The 24324-nt window shown below is 40.8% G+C and overlaps 1 protein-coding gene across 1 annotated transcript; it reads left to right on the plus strand.

The window, feature by feature from the left end:
• Window positions 1-5273: 5273 nt before the first annotated feature.
• On the plus strand, window positions 5274-24221 carry chrnb1 (cholinergic receptor, nicotinic, beta 1 (muscle)). Its single transcript, XM_026352392.1, has 11 exons — window positions 5274-5492; window positions 7712-7845; window positions 10011-10055; window positions 10595-10704; window positions 15033-15141; window positions 15289-15433; window positions 15831-16016; window positions 17111-17334; window positions 19101-19273; window positions 22320-22467; window positions 22728-24221. The coding sequence occupies exons 1-11, from the start codon at window positions 5432-5434 to the stop codon at window positions 22872-22874; spliced, it is 1482 nt and encodes a 493-aa protein (XP_026208177.1). The 5' UTR covers window positions 5274-5431; the 3' UTR covers window positions 22875-24221.
• The last annotated feature ends 103 nt before the right edge of the window (window positions 24222-24324 follow it).

The following is a 24324-nucleotide window of genomic DNA, read 5'->3' on the forward strand; positions in this document are numbered from 1 at the left end:
GCTGGGAAATCTATGTTGCAATATTTTCCTATGTATGTGTCATGTTTGTTGTTTTCAGAACTAAAGAAAGCTTTGAACTGAGAGACAAGTTGCTGTGAAGGAGAGTTAAGGGCTAAAACTGTAATTCAAGTAGCTGTTTTCACGTGGACTAAGGCAACTGTGAAAAATGTTGGTATCCAGTGTAGAGATATTGACCATAAGACATACAAGGATAGTTAGAGGGGCACTCATCAAACAAGTCCAGCTTTAACGAAGCAAGCATAAGGCTAGCATATCCCAAAGCATTATGGGAAATGTAGTATGCAGTGTTTTGTGAAAGTTGACCAGTACACAAGACTATAGGTCAGGACATTTCAACATTTGGACCAGTTTTTTTTTTTTTTTATCCGTTTTCTGTAAGGGCCCTCAGCTTTATGGAGGTGAAACACTAAATTGTTGGAGTGCTCCTTTAATCCTCAAAATAAATGAAGTCATATTTTCAGTACATGTATATACAGTATGTGTGCAGGTCAAAAAAATAAATAGCACATACAGTAAGGTGGCGTTTTAAGATTCAGATTTGATTTGTTAGGAATTTTCTTAGGGCTACAATCACCTCAGTTCGTTCCTGAGACTAAGAGCTATGATTTCATTAAACAAAGCCATCAGGAGCTGCTTTCAGCTGCAGTGACTGAGTATCAGTCGGCACTGACATCTAGTGAGTGATGGATTCATATCTCAGTTTACTATTGAGATATTCACTTTATGTGAGAAGCCGGCAATTAAATGTGATCCACCGGGCCCTGAATGTCTGTCATCGGTATGTGTTTAGTTTTCCACTGAAGAATATGTAGATAAATTGACTTTTAGTTATTTGAAAAGCCATCCTCATGCCAGAATGAAACATACATTTGTGACACATGACATTAGGCTCATACCAAATATTCTCCTAGTTTTTCATCCACGGTTGTTTTCTAAGGAATGTTTCTTTGCAGAATCTGTAACAATCTTTCGTAATTAAAATAATCAGTAGATAGTAATTCAAGGAAGGACAATGATTCAAATGGAGATGAAGCATCCAAATGTGTGTTCCACTCTGTTGCTTTTGCTTTGGGCAAAAGAAGAGTTACAAAACTTTTAATCGTGAGCAGAGAGTCTGCTGGATTGCACGCATGAGTGTCTTCTATAGTGGTCATACTCTCCCATTTTTTCCGCTCTCTGCTGTGGCTCTTTTGTGAAGTCACCTTCTCTGCTCTTTCAGATGATTCTTTGTGAATTACATGATTTAATGCTGTTTATCATCTGAACACACGGTCACGATCAGTGAAACCCCCACCTGTGGTCCAACTCACTGCTCTTGACCTTCTGAGAAATATCTTCGGATTCAGCTCTAAATGTTAAACTTCGGCCCTTTGGGGATGTGACATGCACATGTTGTTAAAGTTCAGGTAAAAAAAAAAACAGATGGAAGAAGTGTGAACGTGTTTCTGTGTGTTTGGCTATCGAAGTGGGTTAAATGATGTATATCTGATTCGGCGGCAAACTTTACACATCACACACACTCTTCCCTCCTCGGGGACTCCCTTCCATTCCATTTCTCCCGAGTCAGTGCCCTCCCTGCTTACTGGGCGAATTACAACTGCATAGAGGGTCATCTGGGGTTGTGAAGGACTCGGAGACAGAGAGAGCGAGAGCGAGAGAGGGAGGGAGCCATGTGTCACACACTGTAGTGTAGCTAACTCATGCCCTCACAGCCTCCCTTTGATGTTTCACTTCCTCTCTCCTCTCTGCAAACTTCCCTTTAACCGGGAGGCAGTATGTATGTGCATGTGTATGTGTGTGTGTGTGTGTGTGTGTGTGTGTGTGTGTGTGTGCTTTACTCCATCACACTCGTCCGCTTTTGTCTTTGTGTGTAACTGCTGTGCAACTGTGATTGAATATCTGTGTATGTTCATTATGTGTATCCAAGAAAAGAGAGAGAGAGAGGGGGAAATAGAGGGAGGAAAACAGAGGATAAATCAGAGCCCGAATCAATGAGCACGAGTCCTTGGGCAGAAAGCAATAAACTCCATTAACAAGGTGCAGCCACATGATCTGGGAGGGTGGGAAAAAAAGGATTATTATTGATACTGAAAGCAACTGCGTGTTTTATTAGAGCTTTTATTTTTCTAACACTTTGACCATTTTTGTTAGCTGGGTTTTGCTATTTAAGTGTGTGTGTGTGTGTGTGTGCATTACTTTGAGGTGGAGTCCCTTCACCACATCTGCAATGCAGCAGAAAACACAAAAAAGAGAGGGAGGAAGAAGAGAGAGGCTCACGTGCTCTGACAAAAGAGTGACGCCGTCCTCTGACAGATTTTCTCTCTCTCTCTATCTCTTCCTCTCTTTATTTTTTCTTTAGCTGCTTCATTAAAAAAAAAAAAAAAATGACTTTTTAAACTGTAATCCAAGAACTTAAAGTCGCACCCTGTGTAGAAGAAACCAACACATAAACCTCATATATAAAAGTCAGGCTGGGTTTTTTTTTAAAGGCACACCCACAATCCATGGACACATCTGCAATGCACACAGCACCCTGCACCAAGCCAGCGCAGATGTGGCTACGTGGGGTGACCTTTGCAAACAGATCATGCAGGCACCTCTTACAAGCTAATGCGCCAACAATGTTTTACTGGTGATTTTACACCGTAAGCTGTATGAAATTGTATTTATTTCCCTTTTATCCACGTGTATTTTGTTTAGGTAGAAGGTGTGGAGTGTGTTTTGGGTATTTCTCACTGGAAATCCTGTGACTATTGGTATCCACTGTGATGCCCTCTTTAAACAATTGTTAGTCTCTATGTATGTGTGTGTTGATTTGCGCGTCTTTGTTGTGGTTTAAATGCATATCAATGTGTATACTCCCATCACATAATGTGGGATATTGAACAGCAAAGAGAGGAAAAGTGATTATGTCAAGACTACAGAGCCTCAAAGCTCTTCCTCCTGATACCCCCCAGAATCCTCTAGCACTCGCCTGTCAATCAAACACCGCCAGACTGACCTCTCACCTTTGATCTCTTCATGGGATTTTAATTGGCTCACCAGCAGCATGTCGACTGCTCATTCATTGTCTGTCTCTTCCTCGACCACACTCACACACACACACTCTGTGATCTGTCCTTGAAGGGGTTTTTGTTGATGTTTTGGTTTCTTTGTACTGCATGGACGATCCACGTTATTGCTACCAAGTCTTCCAGCAAAGATTTTAAGGAAATCACCATAATCTTACTTTCCTTCTTGTCTTCCAAATGCAAAAAGAATGCTTCAGTCTTCCAGCTTTCAAAGCCACAATGACACTATTTTTGTATTCAAATGGGGCAAAAAATATATCTATATATCTCTCTATATAAATATATCCATGCAAATGTGGTTGGGGTACAGTACCTTCCCCTGTTGCTGGCAGTGTGGAATAACACAACTACTAAATGCCATCCAAACTCATGGATCACTCGGAGAAATGAGCAAAGGACAAGAGAGTTACAGGTTGAAACTCCTGGGTTGAGGATCACAGATGGGAGAAACTATAAGCATGCATGCGCCGATCATTTACTGGACACCTTCAAACAAACAGTCTTTACCCAGTATTTACTCTCTAACCCCTTTAACCCCTTGATCGCTCCCTCCTCCACACTATTATCCCAAACTCTTGTCTCTGCATTTGCAATATGATCTGTATCTATTTCTATAATAACTTACACAAAGTCAAGGGAGACGTATTATTGGATATAATTGAATAAAACAAACTAATATATTTGTATGATTGTAGCGCTGGTCTCCTGAGAGTTTTTTTTATTCAGTGTCTGTGTGTGTTAAATACAACACATCTTTACATACAGTACAGTACACCTAACAACTCCCTCAGCATGATCACTGCACCCTACAGCCAACAGGACGTAATACTGCCATCTTTGAAGTTACATGAGGGTTCCAAAATCTTAGTAAAGGTGAGTATGGCAATATAATAATGTCTGTGGTTTGGGAATAACATTTGGATTGTGCAATTTTGAACTATCTAATTGATTCTAACACATTTAATTGGAAGACTTTTAATTTGAAAACTCAGATAAGACAAAGTTTATCTCTTTGGGATAATTAGAAGAATAAACAGAGAAGAAAGTCATTACACTCACGCTTTGTCAATATAATTAATTTAGGAACTTTGACACCATCATCTTCAACTGAGGTCTAACGTTATTATCATTATATTAAAGTGTTTTTACACCGGCAGCATCAACCTTTGTGTAACCTGATTACCAAAATCCACTTAAATATCTTCTAGAAAAGTGAAAGTAATAATCACAGATAAACAATCAATCAAACAATTGAAGTTAACTGCTTACTTCTGAATTAAACAGTGATCTATAACGGTTGCTCTGGGAGAGCTCACTGAATCTGAATCAGTGCCAGCGGGAGCTTTATGCACTCCCACCTGACCACTCATTTGATGTGCGACTTGACACTGGCTGCTAGCTGTTAATGGTTAGCTTCTATGATAATTAAATTGGCAGCAGGCCAAACGGCAGTGACGGTGGATCATAAATTATGCTGGTGTGGATGTGTGTGAGAGCACAGCAGTGTGAGGGGATGAGCACATGGATAAAGGGAGGATCTCTTTTTTTCTAACTGCAGGAGCCTTCACAGAGTAAAGCAATGTGTGGCACTTGCTCAGCTTGATCACGTTACAACTACAAGAAAGATTTGTAACAGAGGCAAAATAAGACTGAAAGATTTAAAATCTTCAAGTAAGACTGACCTGGATTAATCTAAAATTTGCAGGGGGGTTAATTATAAGGGGTGTTGTCATGATTTGGTATAAAAGGAGCATCCACCAAAGGCTCACGGACCATGGCTCACCACTTTGTGCCAGTTTTTGTAAGAGAACTGACAAAAAGAATATGTTCTCCGAGCAAATCTGAGTGCATTAAGGACATAGTTGAATGAGCATGAGCTTTGAACCAGCAGGTGGCAACAGGTGGCATTGTACAAATACCCATCCTGCTACTGTGATGAACCTATCCACATGGGTTCAGGAGTACTTTGGAGTACACTTAACACTGTGATAGTACATTATGATCAGTCTCCTTCATAAAAGTACACAGTTTAGGAATCAGCAGTTGAGTAAAGTGTCATTGAGCAGAGTCAGGCAGGGTCCACATGAACTGAGAGAGGGGTGACACATACACACACCCACACACACAAACCTACCCTCTGCTCAGGAGGTAATTGGAGCAGACACCAGTTGGCCAGCTGGCCTGACTGACAACAACAGCTCAAACTAACCAAAGCAAAAGACACACTGGAGACTTCCAGTAAGCTGCACTGGAAAAGAGAACAAAGAAAATAAGAAGAAGTTCAGCTTGTTTGGACACAGGGACATAGACTTTTTCTTTTTTTTTCTTGGGGGGTCACCATGAAAAACGTGAACCTGCTCCTGCTGGCATGTTGCTTAGGCGGCCTGAGCACACTGGGTGGTAAGTTAGAAGGAGTTTTTACTAAGCGTGACACATGGAATAACAAAGTAAAACCTTCACTAGAAACTCAGTGAACAGTGAACACTGTAAGCCACCAAGTAATTATAGAAATATTACTGTGTCTCTGGGACACAGGATTCTTATGAGGATATTGAAACAGTGATAGTTTAATTCAGTTAAAGACAGTAAAGAAATGACCAAACATGACTAATAATGTGTAGCAAAACATGTGTAGCCCATGTAAACTGTCTTTGGTTAGGTTACTATGTCTATTTCTAGTTTATTGTGTCACAGAAAACACACTAAACATGCTGTTGGCAACAACACAGCCAAAAATCTGAACTTATGTAATGTAAATAGTTAAACATGCTTCATAAAGAGACTAAAAGTTAACGACCATGTTGCCATATCTGTGAGACTACTGTGCACAGCAGTGCTTTAAGCTAAACATACTGATGAAGCCGTGCCCATGTGCTGATGTTAAGGTCTGTGATGTTGGTTTTGTGAGTTAGTATTCAAACATTTTAAGAAGAAGAAAAGAAAATGTCCAGAATGAATCTTTAGGTGGCAGGTCATCTGGTTAAAGACTCAAGTCACACTAGGATCTGCACTCCTTTGTCAAACTTTGATTTTTAAAGTGTAACATAGACTTCAGTCTTCATCTGAAGACCAATGAATGCAAATGTTCATGTTGAGTAATCAAATAGCTGTTAAGACACTGCAGTCTGGACCAAAGTGGTAAAACAACAACAAACTGTCATTGTTATTTCCAAAGCTGGAGTTCGAATCTATGGAGCCGAAAATAATAACAACATGGAACAGGAAATGATGATGCCATGACAAACTTAGAGCAGTGGTAAAAGACTATCAGAGACACTAAAGGTCACAGTTAGGTACCACAGTTACATTAAGTAGAATCATTTCTGGATGGAAATCAAGACCTTTTTTCTTCTCAGACAACTTATTTGAATGTTTAGTTCCTGGACAAGTGCCGTTGTTTAACGCTGGTTATCACTGATGGATCTTATAAAGGTATTAAAGGTATGCTATCAGTTTTCTACGTTCATACTCACAAGCTCAACACTAGACTTCAACAACTTGAGACCTGGTCTCACTGGTCTTGTACATCAGCATGGGTGAAGGAAATGCTCAATTCTAACCTCCCACAACCACCTCCGTCCTCGCCCATCAGCAGCCGTGCATCCCTGTGCCTAGCTAATGGGGGTGCCTTGCTGGGTGATTGTTGTCATTTATTCCTGTCAGGTCAGATCCTGCTGGGGCCACAGCTATGCCAAACGTGATGAATGCTGCGTCACTGGAGCTGCTGATTATAAATGCTTCTAACCTTCCAACACTGGAGAGAAAATCGGTGCAAATAAAACAGCAGCTATGTATGAGAATGCAAAGGGTTTGAGTTGTACTGGCATGACAGGAGACATTTATATCAGTGCTAATGGGCAATAACACCATTTGCAGGTTCCTCTGAATTAGATAACACACTGGCAATAGATTTCTTCCATTATAGATGACCCATCTCTCCTTAAATGTCACCACTGTCAAAACAACTTGTTCCAACTTGTTACGCCTCATTGCTGTGTTTTAATTAAAATATTTCGACATCCTTTGCAACTCAGTTTTTTCCTCCTATGTCATTCCGTAACATGCCAATGATATGTTTCCACAAAGCACCTCTCTACTTGCTTTTCCTCCCAAGTCAAGGTTGAATTAAATGTCTACTAGCTGCTTTGTCTGGGAGATTTTTAGTCAGCGTGCGTGGGAGGTGAGACAGATAGTGATATCCTGTCTTAATCTTTGTTAGTTACTCAGAGAGCTGGGTGGAAAGGCCTTTTATTTCATTGATTGTGTCGATGTGACTTTCCAGAAATATGATCTCTCAGGGACGTAGCTACAGTACATCCCATCTGGGATACAACCTGCTGCATTATTACAATCGAGGGCTCACTGGTTCTCACATATGAATCCAAAACACAACTTGCCTGTCTATCAGTTAGCTACACCTCTACTCTTCACCACTTTGGGTCTTCCAGGGAGCACCCATGAGAGACATTACTGAAGAGTGTTTTGGATTATTTTATACATTGCCAACATTGAAATAACCATTAGCTGTGTCTTCGACTTCCAATATTCTAATCAGATTAATTAGCTTGAATTTTCAACATGGCATATCATGTGTGTTTGGTTCTTAATGTGTCGTTCAGGTGCCTCTGAGATGGAGAAGGCTCTGATGAAGAAGCTGTTTGCCAACTACAACCTTAAGGTCCGGCCAGCACGCAACCCCGAGGAGAGGGTGGTGGTTCGTGTGGGTATGATGCTGTCCTCTTTCGTTGGACTGGTGAGACATCATGTTCTGATGCAACTTTCATATAGAAGTGTCTCTTTAAAGGTTTCAAGCACAGTGGTCCCCCCCCCCCCACCCCCCACCCCTCCACGATGAGGACGACGTACTCCTATAGGTGCAGATGACAGGATAATAGCCTACTGTTCATGTGCTGTAAATATAGTGCTAATGTTTCTTTATTCAAAACTGTGAATATATACAAGTGCCATCTGCAGTGCTCGCTGGCCTGCTGAGCCGCACCGCACAGTCATGCTACCAATGAGAAATATTGCATATTTATTCGTCCATGCTGGGAAGTAGTTTTTTTTAGCAGCTTTCACTGACTGAGTTTCTGCCTATGTGAATACATAAAAACATAAAAGGCAAGTATGGAATCAAACACACCAGGGCACTCGATTTCTATTTCTATTTCTCCTTGGTTTTCTAAGCAGAGAAACTCTCCTAAAACTGTGTTTCAACTTATGTTCAGTAGTTTACTGATCCTTTGTTATTGGCTCTCATATGGGAAGTTGGACAGCTGCACATAGATGATGGTGCTATAATAAGGTCTCAGTGTGTTATTCAAGGACCCCTTGAAACACAGCCATCAGGGAAAACCAAACCATCAAATCCAAGGGTTCATGGACAACTGCGCTACCTATAGAGCCACATCTGCCCCATCTCACAAGCTGTAATTTCTTGGTCTGACAGTTCCTCATGAAGGCGTTTTGTACTAAACACCTACAATCTGACATTTTTCTGAAATTATTGGAACACATTTGTTAATCACCATTTCACTGCAGTGATATAGCAGAGCAGTGTAAACACATATCTACAGTGAGCACACTCCGTTCACCTCCACTCAAGGTCAGTCTCACCCTGGAGACGATGTCATATGGGAGCTTAAGTTGTGGAGTGGAACAATCTTGACAACTGACCCACTTGGAGCCACAGTTCCCATCTGCTCCGAACTAGTCAGCTAGATAACTGCAGTGTTAGTATTGAAACTACTACAGGAAGTATCATGTTGGTGATGAGATACAGTAGGTACTTGAGCGTTTATGTGCGAGTGAGCGAGAAAGATGGTTAAGTCAACGTCTCTCTCCCTCCCTGCCTCCCCCCTCTCTGTTTCTGTCCCAGCTGTCTCCCTGACATTCCTCTCAGTGTTTTAAATAGCAGGCCTGGCTCAGAGCAGCTCTGCTTTCCTGCTGGATAGACAATTGCATGTTTACATACACATTCATGTGCACGGTGGCACGCATACACACCTATTTATTTATTTGTAGTAGTAGACATTTTTGTGAAAACCAAGATTGAAAACATTTAATGTAGCTAAGTGGATTAAGACATCTAGAATTAGAAGTCCCCAAAATAAATGAATAAATCTGCATTATCCGTCAGGTATGCAGGTGGTCAGCTACACTGGATAATCTGGACTCAGAAACAGGTCTTTTATTGGAAAAGCTTTAAGATTTTTGCAACACAGTCCCCAGTATACACTAATCAGCCACTGAAACAATCCCTGAAACCAGGTGTCAGGTGATAGGTGAGGTGAATAACACTGATATCGTATTACAATGACACAAGTCAAGAGGTGGAATATATATATATATATATATATATATATATATATATATATATATATATATATAAATAATAACAAGTTATCATGATCTTGAATCTTGAACAAGAAGGCTAGGCAACTTAGGTAACTGCATCTCCAAATTGTCAAGTGATTCCAGTGTGCAGTGGTCAGGAAGTCGTTTATAAAGATGCACTATGGGAGAAATAATAATCCACCTCACTACTTATAGGATTTAAAGGATATGCTGCTGATGTATTTGTGCTAGACACTAGAGGCTACAGTGTTTTGATGACAGAGGCTTGCTACACAATGTAAGACTGGTGGTTTCAGTGGTCTGGCTGGAAATTCGTTTAGCAGGAATGGTGTCAAACTCTGAGAGAAGACAAAGAAGACCAACAATGAATTTCGATTAAATGGCTGGAAAGTTCTCCCTGAATATTTAAATCAGTACAATATTGTTGGAAGGCACTACCCTGTCCCAGCATAATCCACTATATCAGACACTTTCTAATGAGCTTGTTGTAATAAGAAATGTACGGCTGTTACACATGACTAGCAACAGTAACCCAGATGCTTTCTTGTATTTTCCCCTCAGAATATGAAAAATGAAGAAATGAGCACAATTGTTGTCATGAATCTGGTAAGTTCACTATCAAAATCTCTTGTATAATGCGTTTGCTTGTAGATGTTGAAAAGGAGAAAGGTGCATGGATGGAAAACTTTATAGACAGTCTCCATTAACACAGAGTGCTGCAAGAGAATAATTTCCTACTATTTCACATCACGCTGCCCATCTCATCTGTGACTAGCAGAAATAACTTTATTAACACAAGACCTCCTCCTTCATCTACAGATCAGTGCCAATACACTACACAAATAAGCAAGTGAAAATGCTTGAAGTAGTCATAATAATGCAGAGGAAATGAAAAATTATGCAAATGCTGTGTGTTGTTGTGCAAGGACAAATGCAGGGGGAATACATCCCTATGGAATCTAGTTACAGCAGTAGAAAAATGAAAAATAAACTGATCAAATGATAAACGGGTTATGTATTAAAATGCAAAGCTGCCCCTCTTTGCCATTTCTTACTTTCTCTCTTGTCCCTGACCTCTTATGTACTTTTATATAATACCAGCATTTGTGCATAGATACAGATGCCTCCTTGTATTTTTTTAACAGGAGTGGACAGACCATCGGTTGTCATGGAAGCCAAAAGAGCATGATGGGATTGAGGTGTTGCGCATCCCCTCTGGGAAGGTTTGGCTGCCTGACATTGTCCTCATCAATAAGTAAGCACAAGCACTGCACTCACATTGAGATTTATTCATCAGGTTAGGGTTTGGTTAAGATGACCTGAAACACAAAAGCTGAGGTTCTGGTTTTCTATTTACTGAGCTGGAGTCAATGTCCTGCAGATCCATAGTACCTATTCAACTCAGTCATTGTTTATTTATGTGTATTTTAATTTTATTTTTGAGAAGTCATTGATCTCACAGCTGGGGGTCAAAAGTTACACATAGAGGTGTTGTAATAAATGAGGTTACTCAAGTAAAAGAGCTGTTACTGTGGTGAATTGTAAGTTTAAGTAGATGTACTTGGTTTAAAAATTGTGACAGTATGTAGATAATTAATTTTAACATGTGTTAACTGACTTTTATATGTACAATGATATGTTGAATAAGATTATTAAGCTACGCTTAAGTAAGAAATACTAGAGAACTCTTGTTTGCTAGAGACCACAAAGTTTACATAAACAGAACATTTGCAGCTTGTTACCAGCACCCAACATCCCAAAACAAACTACAGGTTATTATGAAGCCGCCTAAGGGTGATGGTGGGATTTTGTTTGGTCAAAGATAACGATAAGTTATAACTTATAAGGATATAGGCAGCCCTAGGCTGTTAGCATTTGAGGCCTGTATATAACATTAAGCTTATTGAACTTCACTGCTACTTATTAACAATACACTAAAACAAATACTTATGTCTTTATCACTGTAGTAATAAGATGATCTACTGTTTTTAGTAGGAATGACAGAACATGTGTGGGCGCTGAATCCTCAAAGACAACAATCGTTGTAAAGTAGTACATTGCAATCATTTAAAATGAGTGACTCCTGTGTTTCGCAAATTATCAGTAGTGTTACATCCACATGTTACAGATACATTATGTAATAATCACACACAACAGTGTAGCCAAATATGGGGAGTTGTCACAAGCGGATGAAGGACTCCATAGCCAGAGATTACACAGAGGACAGGACAGAGTTTTCAAAAAAGTTTTTTTCAAGCAAGAGAACAATCTTAAGTCAATGAATTCAACAGGCACTAGATGGGAGGAGATGGCACCGCACAAACCTGCCTCTCATTAGATACACAAGCAAGAAACCTGACAAAATCTTTAATATCTTATACACAGAGCTGTACATTAAAAAAACATCACCGCTAAAGTGAAGTCCAACTGACAAACCACGTCACACTCCAGAGACATGATGGTTAAGTGGTTTAGACGATGTTTACACATTGTTGTCCTTGGAGTAGGAGCCTAACATCTAACCCAAACCCCGTTGCATTTGATACTGGCAGAGTAAGATAGATCCTTAGAGCGATGTCCACATTAAGAAAATGTGCAAATTTAGCGGTGGAAGGTGTGATATTTAAAGAAAAATACAAAAACCGTACAAGTTCATCAAGGAACTCTTGTCCAGATCACAGCTGTACTTCCTTTGCAAATTACAGGCTGAATTGTGGCTCTCAGGTGTCGATAGTAGTCCAAGCTGAGTAAGAAATCCAAAGTATTCACACGTGTTCAGGTCATTTTTATGTCTCTGTTGTAAAGCGTTGGTCAGCTTATCTATCATCGGTAAGAAGACCTCCACGCAGAAATGATCCTGTCCAGTAAGAACGTGGTCAGGTGTGTCTTTGTCATCTGGCCAACGTTTGCATTTTCCAAGGTGTGTTATTTCAGAGTTGTATTCTTCCCTGACCTCAAGTTCCTCAAACCTTTCACGGATCTATAAAGAAATCTTTCAGGGAACTTAATGAATTTACCGCTGTAACCAAATCTAAGTCCGCTCTCTGCAGGGATTTGCTGACTGCGTCATATTTTTGCAAGGCTGTATTCCAAAAGACACACCTCCTGCATTCAAGTCACTCCATTTTCTTAGCCAGTGTGCCTCGTCTCTTGTTACTGCACTCTGTGTTTTATCCTCTGCCTTGAATATTTGTGTAATTCAGGTAATCGGCCATAGTAGCCCTACCAGAGCTGACCATCTGGTAGTTGTGTGTCTATACCGTGAGGCTGTGTTCTGGCTAACCAGGTGAAAGTTGCATTGAAATGCGCATGTCACATTTCTTGTTCCTCAAACTGGTGAGCAGCATTTTTCCAGTGACAGAATCTACAATCACTGAGGGCTGACTTAGTATCACTAAACAATGTGCAGAAAAAACAGTACACTTTGCCAGTTGATGGAGAAAAACACTCTCGCGCCACCTTTTCTCCGTTTTTGAGAGAACGCGTGTATTGAGCTTTACTGAAATGTCTGTGTTGATTTTCTAAGTTCATTCAGAGGAAATTAATGGTGTTTTTATTTTTGACAAAGCAATGGCGCCTTTAATCCCTTGCTCACCCAAAAAGAGTGTGATTCATCTATCACAGCACCCGAAAGACCTACACAAGTGGCTTTATTTCCAGGATTTGTGCTAGATTTGCTAGCTGTACCTCCCGAGTGTGTCTGTCCTTAAGCTGATTTGTTGTTATTGTCATCAGTAACACTAGTTGTTCTCTTGTAAGTGGATAAGTTGTAGGTTTTGACTGTCTTCGTTTCTGTGCCCCACTGTCGTGTTCACGAGGTGGTAGTGCTCACAGAGGAAATTGAGAAAAAAAGCTTTGTTAAGTCTACTTGATAACTATTTTTTTAAATTACATTCAGGTCACACAATGACTGCAAACGTATATGCACATCAAATATAATTAAAAATCTTTAATTTAAAAAACATCTTAGGCTCACTGAGGTCCCCTGCTGGTGAGGTTACCACAGCTCCATGAGAAATTCAGCGGCAACAATAAATGACTTCACTAATATATGTAGCTCCTCATTCAAAAAATACATGAGATGCTGTATGTAAACTCACACAATCTACTTCTTTTAACTGGCTGCACGGCAGCAGATTGTTAGAGCCAGAACACCACACAGCTGTACCCAGTGGACATTAGCTTAAAGACCTGGTACAGCACCACTGAAATAGAAAAACTATATGTCACAGCATTAAATAGAAAAAGAAAAACAGCAAGTGTCATCTCTTTTCCTACACCCCCATACATACACAGTCCACACTGCTATCAACACCATTGTAAATACCCCCACTGCTCCATTCATCAACACTTTGTAGGCAATTAAGCAGCATGCCTCCCTAATAACTGAGCTGATGGCACTGCTCAGCTCATTCAGCTTGGGAGGCATTCACTTGCAGCCACACACACACACACACACACCAATAATGTATGTATATAGACATAAATGCAAAAGCATGCGCTGTGTGCGATCAATGCTGATCATTATAGCAACAGCAGCAGCACCTTCACAGGGACAGGGTTTAAGGAGGGCTGACTCTAAGGACACAAACTCCACACTATTAAATTACCAGAGCTATAAAAGCCAAACAGTATCCCCTGACAGACTGCTAAATCTGCGTCTAATTGACTTTATGTCTTTGTTGTGTATAGTGTTATGAGCTTAATGACCGAAACAGCTTTGTATACATCCAACATTAGTGCTGCACTTAGAAGTGTCCTGTGAAATGTGTCTAGCCTCTCCATTCCGTCCATGTCAATTTAAATGTTTTAGTGCAGTCTGGCAGTGAACAGTAGGACTGCAGCCAAACACTGATGTATAGAGGAACAGTTGAAGTGCAATAATCATACACACATCACATGATTAGTCAGATTCTACTCACTCTGACCCGAGCATTACCTCATCTGTAAGGACTCTGCATTATGGCACCTACAGGAACGCCAAATGATAGAATGGGGCCTGATGTGATGCGGGATCACCAGATTAGCCTAGGGTGAAGCCATTGCATGATGTATGTCAGTGAAGGTCAGGGTACGTGTTAACCCCTGCTCTGAATCACTGATGGCATTACATTATAAAAAGATCAATTTCAGAGGGGCTTTGCTAGTTGTTAACAGATAATATGAGGTGATACAATATGTTACATGACAATATAGTATGAGACAATATGATATTATATCATACTGTCACACTATATTACTATTGTCCATATCATTGGTAGGGTAAAACTAGCCCCTCTCTTGATGGTCTATACCCAGTTCATGTTCCCTGTTAGGGAACGTGTGCAGTTTAAACAGAATGACTTTCTTATTGAGGTGACAGTGCTGCTGGTGACCACCAAGTCACTTAGTCTGCAGTTTGTATCAGGTGAATGGAGCTGATGTGGTTATCCACTAGCATGTACCTGATTAAGCACTGGCTATGGTCTGTGCTCCTGTATTGTCATATAGGCCTATGGGCAGCAGTGTAGTGATGTGACTACTAAACAACACTTAAAGTAAAAGACTTTTTTATGAATATTTTGTATAAATCTCTGTTTGCAGTAATGATGGGGTGTTTGATGTGGCCCTGCATGTCCACGTTCAGGCTTACAGTAATGGTAAAGTAACCTGGACTCCCCCTGCCTTGTACTGCAGCTCCTGTGGAGTTAAGGTGACCACCAACGCACACTCTACATGTATAAACTTAAACTTGACATCACTTTGGTCCTTTTGTACTAATCTTCTACACTTTTCATTCATTTTTTCTGAAGCCTACACACCCCTCTGACCTACTGTACTTACCTGTTTCTCTGTCTAGGTAACATATTTCCCATTTGACTGGCAAAACTGCAGTATGGTCTTCCGCTCTTACACGTATGACGCAACGGAGATCGACCTGCAGTATGCACGCGACTCAAAAGGCAACGAGATACGGGAGATTCAGCTTGATGAGGCTTTTAGCGGTGAGGGTTTCATGGAAAACAAATAAGAGAATAAATAGTTGGATGGATGGATGGACAGAATAGATGTTTGAATGGATGCATGTAGAAGTACAGGGTATAGTGAGCTTTTTGTAATGAAGGGAAACTGATAAACCTACATATATTTTAGCAAATTAAACTTTACACACTTACATTCAGTTCTCTCCTGCTTGTATTTTTCCCTCCTTAAACACTTTATTCTTGCTGTTCTTAATATCTAAACATGGTCACTTGAGTGTCTTTTGCTTTTGCCTGTGCTTGCAGTTTTGTTTGGACCCCTTTGAGGTATGCAGATTTGTTGCTTGTGATGTAAAACAGTAAATTTGCTGATCTTAATTGAAACATTTCCTTCCTGTTTCAAATGTAAATGTATCTCCAGAGAGTGGCGAGTGGTATATCAGACACAAGCCAAGCAGGAAGAATATGAATGATGACAATTACGAGGACGTGACCTTCTACCTGATCATCGAGAGGAAGCCTCTGTACTACGTCCTTAATATCATCCTCCCCTGCATCCTCATCACCATCATCGCCATATTTAACTTCTACCTGCCTCCTGATGCAGGTACAGTAGAATCCAGCTTACTATGCGCTAAAGGTGAAGTTCACTGAAGGACGATTAGCTTCACTGTAACGGTGGCTGGTAGTACATGCAGTGTTCCCCTTGACATAGCTTTGTTTAGGATGTTACACCATTGCTCTCTAAGACTGCTAACGTCATTTAATATCAGAATTGTGTTTTTTTGGTCTGCTTAAATTGGGCAATCACACATCTGTCCAATTACTGGCACAAACGATTCAGTTTCAGATTAGATCATTGTTACTGAGAGCGCTGCTCAATCAATAAGCTCAAAATGAAGGGGTTAGAAATCAGGCCTCCGACAACTTAGAGTAATCAGCTTGTACTTTGTACTTTGTTCACAACACTTTCCTGATATATTTAATAGCTTGTTTTACATTAATTTATTAGGCAATCAATCTCTAAGTATATCTTATCAGAGGAATTAATTCTTTACCAGACTTTCTTCTAATTCTAAGTGTCCACTTGAACTCAAGGTTGAACTGATTAGATTTCCGTAGTCTAAGGTCAAGGTCACTGCGACCTCATGTATGTCCCATTCTTGTCAAATTTATGGTGTATCTAAGGTCTCCTAGAGGGAATTACATTACATCTAGCACAAACCTGAACTCATACATAACCTTTTTAGAATACTGAGTATTAGTAGTACTGGTAGGTGGAGACACAACCACAATGCAATAATTGTAGTATATTATTTTGCTTTTCAGTGTCTGGGGCAACTCAATGTCTGCACTCCTGCAGAAATGTGTGCACGCAAGTATGATCGTCCCCTCTGACACAGTCAAAAGTCGTTAACAAAAACGTCCTAATCCATCAACACATTGACCACTTAATACATTAGGGAGGCTTCAGTCTGTTGACAAATCAGCTTCGCTTAGAACGGAAGATGAATTTTCAATTAGTGCCATCCCGAGTGAGCAACATGGGCCAGATGTTGCAGTAGTAACTCTCAGTCAGGTGAAAGAGAAACGTAATGAGTTGAAACAGTAGCCTAAAGGAACTATTTGTGACTTTCCTTAACAAAAGTAAATACATCTTAATTTACTGTGTTATTTATTTTATTTTTTTTGTCCTATCAGGTGAGAAGATGGGTTTGTCCATCAACGTACTTCTGACTCTTACTGTGTTCCTGCTGCTGCTGGCTGATAAGATCCCTGAGACTTCACTGGGTGTCCCCATCATCGTCAACTACATCATGTTCACTATGATCTTGGTCACATTCTCTGTCATCCTCGGTGTGGTCGTCCTCAACCTGCACCACCGATCTCCCAACACCCACCAGATGCCCATGTGGGTTCGCAAGGTGATGTCCCTGTCTCCATGTGTCACACCCAGAGCCCGATTATAGGCTTAAATATCCAAACTTGGTCTGGGGTTAGGTTAAACCAGAAATGAGGTCAGCACAGGCAGAGAGCATGTAGTTCAATCAAATATGGTCATACAGACAGTAGACCTAGAAATCACGACAGAAATCACTACTACAAAACCCTACAACAATGTACACGTTTCTTTGCAGGCATTTGTTAACGAGCACCAGTCATGACAGGATGCACGTATGCAAACTTTCTCCCAAACAGATTCACTGCATCAAAATGCAGCAGACTGTTGGTAGTAGGTGGTAGTAGTTTAGGTTGAAGCAAATTACAGAATTAAGTTCACACAATCTGAACATGATGTTTTGCCATTGACCTCTGTCAGTGGCTGCTGCCCTCACTGGACTTCATGTGAAGGTAATTACAGCCCAGACCAGCAGTTCTATACTCTGTTTCAAGTTCTGTCACACTTTTAGACATCTTCTCGCAAAGGCTTGTACACTTAACAGGGGATTTGCATGGTGTAATTGAGGGGAACTGGTACTCTTTAGATGATCGGTGATACTCTGACAGCTGTTTAGGTACGTGTCTAATTTCTTTTTTAAATGAAAAATCTCCTCAGTCGTTCATGAGCTAATGTGTAGATGAGTTCATAGGTCACAGGTTTGTTGAGCAACAACATCTAATCAGTTCATCCTTGAGTCCAAGTGGACGTTCTTTCAAGGGGTTGTGGAGATGCTGTGTTCACAACAATGGGCAAATGTTTTATGAGTAAGAAAATGCATTAAGTGAATTTATTAGATCTCTGGGATATACACAAGATAATCATGTGCATGCAATGCATAACCACCATGTCTCCATCTATTCTCCATCCGACTATTACTGTGATTCTGTTAGTTTTAGTTCAAGCTGCTACATTGACTCTTGTAGCCATAGTGTGTTTCCTTACCACTGGGCTATTATTGAGATCTATCTGCCAATAATGGCAAGCCAAGAGCAGTTTCAGAGGATGGATATCCATGACCCTCAAAGTGCAAATAAAGTAACTATTAACAGCATTTATCATATTGACTAACATTTGGTCTAGGACTTTTTTGTTTTATTACTTTTATTCTTTTGAAAGCTCCAGGTCCGACAGCCAGAGAACGCCAACTGATGGTTTTATAAAAAAGATTTACTTGATTTTTTTCCCGCCTGTTTTAATTACACACATTTGGGTGATGCCCAGTACCTTTCTTTGTTAGGAAGCTCCACTGGAGCATCCAGCATTCATGCTCAAGGACACCTTGAGGGAAGACATTGAAAAATTGGAAAGCATTACCCATTTGGTTTCCCCACCCACATCATTCAGCAGCAACTGTTCTCAAAGGTTATCTCAGTGCTAAATTCAACATTTTGAGTCATTGCTCACCCTTAATAGGCAAATACAGGGCAAGTACATTTCAGCTGTTCCATAAATCACCAAACAAGAAGCCAAACAAATGGATTTTGAATACCGCGAAAGACTGTGGATGGATTTGGGAGCTCTGTGAGAGCCAACAAGCTACCGACTAAAGGTGTAAAGTACAGTTAAATAAATCTTTGTTTAGTAATGTGATTTTTAGGCAAAGAAATATAGAAAATTAGCATTTTGTCAATTGTGATTTCTAGTTTTGAACTCAAAAAACTAACCTCTGCAATTAGTTCTGTTGTGTTAAGATCAAGACAGAAGAAATGCACTTCGCTGTAAATTGTGGCTCTAACTCTCCTCTTATAGATCTTCATTCACATGCTGCCTCCTTACCTTGGCATGCTGCGGCCAAAAGTGGAGACCCCCCTGTCGCTGGAGACCATGCCCCGTAGAGAGAAAAAGATTCCAATCAGCAAAGTGGCTGACGAATACTTCATCCGCAAACCAGACTCCTCCATCTTGTTCCCCAAGCCCAACAGGTGAGGCAAGTGTGAGATGCTCTTGGGTTGTAGGTGGATGTACAGTATTAGTGCTTGTGCATGTGATTGTTGATTTTTTCATGCGCTTGTAGAAAAAGCTTCCCTTCCTGCCCATATTTTGGCTGTGATAGAAACTTTATTTTTGGAACGAATGCCATTAATGTTAAGTGTAACGCTTAGAGTAAAACCCATAGTGACTACAAAGTGCTGCCCCAGTAAGGACGTATGTCTGAGTAAGGACCTAGATTTGTGTCAAGCTTGGCACACAACTGGTGACAAACCGTTCTGTTGGTGTTTGTATTTTGAACACAGGAAGTAGGGGATGCTGCTCAGGCAAATTTGAGTCAAAAGCTGTACGTCAGCTACTCTGTGTTGTGCCTAACTAACCCACTTTCCTACTGTTCTATTAAGACACGACACAAATCTTCCTCATGTTGTGTGGCTGTCCCTCCCCCTCTATCCCTCACATCTTGTGAGACCTGAAATCTGTCTAAAGGGAAAGACTGGAAGCAGCAGAGAATCGTTGCTAAAATAATAATGACCTGCACAAATCTACTCTGACACAGTGGAACGGCATGCTGTGTTTCTCGGAGAAGGAACAGGTGACAGAGGAAGGGGGGGGTGGGGGCTCTGTTAGGGCAATTTGATGAGACAGCAGTACGTCTCTTGGGCTCCCACATGCACACACACCCACACGCAGCTTCTTAATTGGGATTAGTGCATGTCTTGGCACCAGACGCAGCCACTTTTAGTTGAATTAGTCTCCTGAATAGTCATTTACTTCTCGCTAATGAAGTGTTACCACGAAGGGAGTGAGAGTGGGGGGTGGGGGTGGGGGTTAAGAGGCCAAACTGCGTCTCTCCCGCTGTCTCTCCCTCCCTCTCTTGTCTCGCTCTATCTGATGAGTCTCCACCTTTCTTAGGTCACAGCCTCTTCACCTGCCACACTCACAGGTGCATTTGCATTGTAAACCCCAAATTCATGCATCGCATGCCAAGCAGCTCCCTACTCTGGCGTCCCTGCCAGGTCACACTACACACGACACGCTTTTACACTCAGTGACATGGTGCCATACTGCCCTCTGGAGGAGATCTAGCTGAACGGCAGTTCAATTAATAGGGATTTTTTTTTATATTGTGTTGTTTTGATTTATTATTTTTTGTCAAAGGTTCTAAGCAGAGGAGGTGTTTAATATTTGAGGTGTTTCATAATTAAACAGATGTCTCGAAAAGGCAGATCATTGGGCGAGTGTAATTTCAGTGTGACCTCTAAATAAATTGGCTAAAATACTGTGGCTCTGGTTTTTGTCACAGACATACATATCTCACATACTTAAAGACAGTGTTATCATAACCATCAAATACGATGACCAGCACCATAAAAATAAGTTGCAGTTAACCAGGGACTATCCTTTAATTTCAAAGGCACTTGTCATTTCTCAACCATTTCTCTCCCTGCAGAGAGAGTCGTGCTGTATCACTACTTAAGGTTATTGAAGTGTTGGAGCTCTACAGTAGATATGTTTCTCTACTAGAAACCATGAGTCACTGCTCAAGGACATGCTGTCTGAGTGTATATATAGAAATGCAGGAGACAAAAGCAGAGCAAAAAGTTACTTCTGTTTGTTATGTTTGAAATTACATTAAGAAATAACATTTGTCTTCTTTCAAACGAATAGTTGAACTCGTAAGTAATTCAGTACACTTAAGGTTTAATCTTTCTTACTTTGTTTGGGGGGGTAAGCTAATGTTAGTAATGGATTAGACTTGTCCATATCAAAGGATAGCAGAGGACACATACAGCAACATATTCAGGTTTAAGGTTTCCACCATTACTTTTACTGTTAACAGAATTTTACTATATCAAACAGTTGTGCTGAAGAGGGAGCGGAGCCACGAGACAATGCTCTCAACTGACCAGTTGTTCTGTGTCCCAAACCTCTCCTTAGTGTATGCGCTTTGGGCAGCGGCCAAAAGAAAGAGCTCAAAAATGCAAGTGGCTGAAATTCTTTAGTTTTATTCGAATGGTGACCAGCCATCGGACTTTGAGATACGGTACAGATTACATCCAGAGGGAGCTCAGAGTAAAGTTGACCTCAGGACTAAACCCAGAACACAGTGGAGAGATTATGTATCTCATTTGACCTGAGAACAATTCAGGATCCCCCAGATGAACCTGGCCAGAATGAAGAGTGTCTGGTCTACCTTACTCAACCTGACAGCCTGTTCTCGCTGTGTTTGAAAATCACTCCCTGTTCACTCTTTCACCACCCCCTATATAATGTATACCAAAAAGTCCACTCGATAGAGAGCAGCAAATTGAGATTTTAGACACTTCATCATATTATATCATTACCAATAAGATTATTTTATCTTTTCACTTAACCTAACACTTAGATTATTGTGGCTAACTCTAACCCAGTCGAGTCCAGACTGGTACTCCATAAAGTGATGAACTGATAACCTCAGTGCTCTTTTCTTTCTCAAGCTTTGATTTCTAGTTGTATTTCTGTCTTATGACTCTACTAATGAACATAAATGAGATTTACTGTTGTTATGTGAACACTAATGACAGCAGTGTGGCAGCAGAGGCTGGAAAGTTAGGAAGACACCCACAGCAAATTTCTAATAGCTTCCCCAAGCAACTCCTGGCACCTCGTTGCAACTCGTGGCTGGTAACTGAGGGCAACAAGTAAACACATAAACATGCACACAAACACACAGAGTTTCTCAGCCAGAGCAGCCCACTCAGCAGAAGCAGAGTGGTGACTCCCACACTGGCACAGTGAGCTTGTGGAGCTTCTCTGACCTTCGCTTTCTTCCTCTCTGAGTGACAGAAGAGTGCAAAGGCGACGTGCAGCTTGGCTCATCAATGCTCAGCTATTTCACAGCTTTTAATTAGTGTGGACCGACATCTGCTCGCATGGAATACTTTCTGCAGGCTTGTGTGCATCTGTTCACTTTGGGTGTTGACACTTGATGTGGACTCATGTTGTAATGTCTTGTGCATTCAGAATCGTTTCCTTTGCCATTCTCTGAGTGTGCAGGTTTCAGCCAGAAGGCATGTGCACAGACCTGAGAAAGTTTATTGACGGCCCAAGTAGCTACCTCTCGCTACCTGACGAGCTTAAGTCGGCCATAGAAGCCATCACGTATATTGCTGAGGCTCTGCAGTCAGAGAAGGACTATGAAGCTGTAAGTTTGCCATTTGTTGTCTTTCTTTTGCTTTTTCATTGCTTTGTTTTATGAATGATTTTTGTTCTAACTCTTGCCCTCTTGTCTTCTGTCCCTTCCATCACCTTCTTCCCATCATGGCTCCTCCTTTGTGCCCATTTCTTCTTTCCTCTTCCATACCTCCTGTTTATTTTGTTCTTCTATCTTATCTATCCATCTCTCCCTCACGTGCTATCCTCTTCCTCCTCGCCCTCATCCTTCTGTCTGATCAACTCATCCAGCTGAAGGAGGACTGGCAGTACGTGGCCATGGTGGTGGACCGCATGTTCCTGTGGATCTTCGTCATCTTCACCACCGTGGGCACCCTGGCCATCTTTGCCGACGCCAGCTTCAACCACACGCCCACCGACCCGTTTAAAGCCCCATGAAAATATAAACATTTGCTTGTCTTGTCTTCTTCCTGATGTAAAATTTCTATTCATTAAAAAATGATAACATAGTATCTAATACGAAGGACCATGGAATATGTAAGCAGCCTTGTCCCTCACATGCACCATTTTAACAATATCTTTTGTGAGTAAACTATAATTACTAGGGCAACTTTAGATCTTCCTTTACGGACAAGCCTTGTATCCCTTCTATCTAAATCTACAGGAGGACACATTACTTAATCAGATAAGTGAAAAAAAATAATTTACAGTAACTGTACGCTGTCAAGAATGTTAGGTCTGTCCGTAGGTGTTGTCTACATTATCAAATGAGCAGCAGTCCTTTAGGGACGAGTGCTCAGTTACACTGCAACAGGTTTTACTTGCTCCTCCATCCCTTTTATTGGAAATGATAAGTATTCAAATGCGTATCTTCTGCTAACATGGGGGTTAATCAGTGAATTTGTTAATGAAGTGGATTTTTTTCAAACTTCAACAATTTTAGTGTGAAACTGTCTTTCTGACTTTGGAAGATATACATTTCATGTGAGCTGTGTGATGCGAAGTACAGTCACAGTTGAAGCCTCATATTGTCTTATTGTCTTAAATTCTGCGTAATGATCAAACACTGTGGACTCTTTAGGATAGATCTCTTATTGACCGCAGTAATAAGCAGCAAAACCTGTTTCAGTGTTCATATGAGCACCTGCCTGTTGTTCAAAGACAGACTTGAAAAGTTATTAACCTATAGTTTAAGATTTTCTCGAACTCACTGTGGCCTCATCACATGGGAACGTTGCCATAGAAAATGTAAACTTCATTATGTGTGCAGCGGTAACGGATAAAAATATACCAAGCAGGCCAATGTTAGCATACTGACAGACTGCATGTATATATCTGTGACAATATGCTACCACCATGTTTCTTGGTGTAATTGTAGAATTAGGTTTGAAGAGTGTGGATCCAGTGTCATATGTGTAGGTGTTAACACATAAACGCCAAGACAAACCAGATGCTATAATGAGCAAGTTGTACGCCTTTCATTTCCCTGTGTCAGAATGTGGTGGAGTGTGCACCACATGCTTTGGGGATATTTCTGCAACCTTAGTAATCCTCTTTGTATTGTCAGCATTGGTGCGTGTGTGCGTTTGCATAGAGGCTATTCTTATGTCGGAGTGCACGGAGCAGCATGCCAACTCAATTCACCAGCTGCACCAATAGCCTGTGGAATTCCCATTATACACTGTAGGAGACCTGAGTCTCTTCAAGTGTCGCTTTCCAGAATACGCACACAAACACACACACACAAACACACACATTTAGATTCGCTCACGACACACCTGTCCTTTTAATCTTGTGCTTTCATTTTGTTTTGTTTTTTAAAATAAAGATCTGAGGGATAGAATATGAAATGCTCCATCACCTGTCTGCTCTGCTATTAATAACCATG

This window comes from Anabas testudineus, chromosome 18, assembly GCF_900324465.2.
Source record: "Anabas testudineus chromosome 18, fAnaTes1.2, whole genome shotgun sequence".
Taxonomy (NCBI): domain Eukaryota; kingdom Metazoa; phylum Chordata; class Actinopteri; order Anabantiformes; family Anabantidae; genus Anabas; species Anabas testudineus.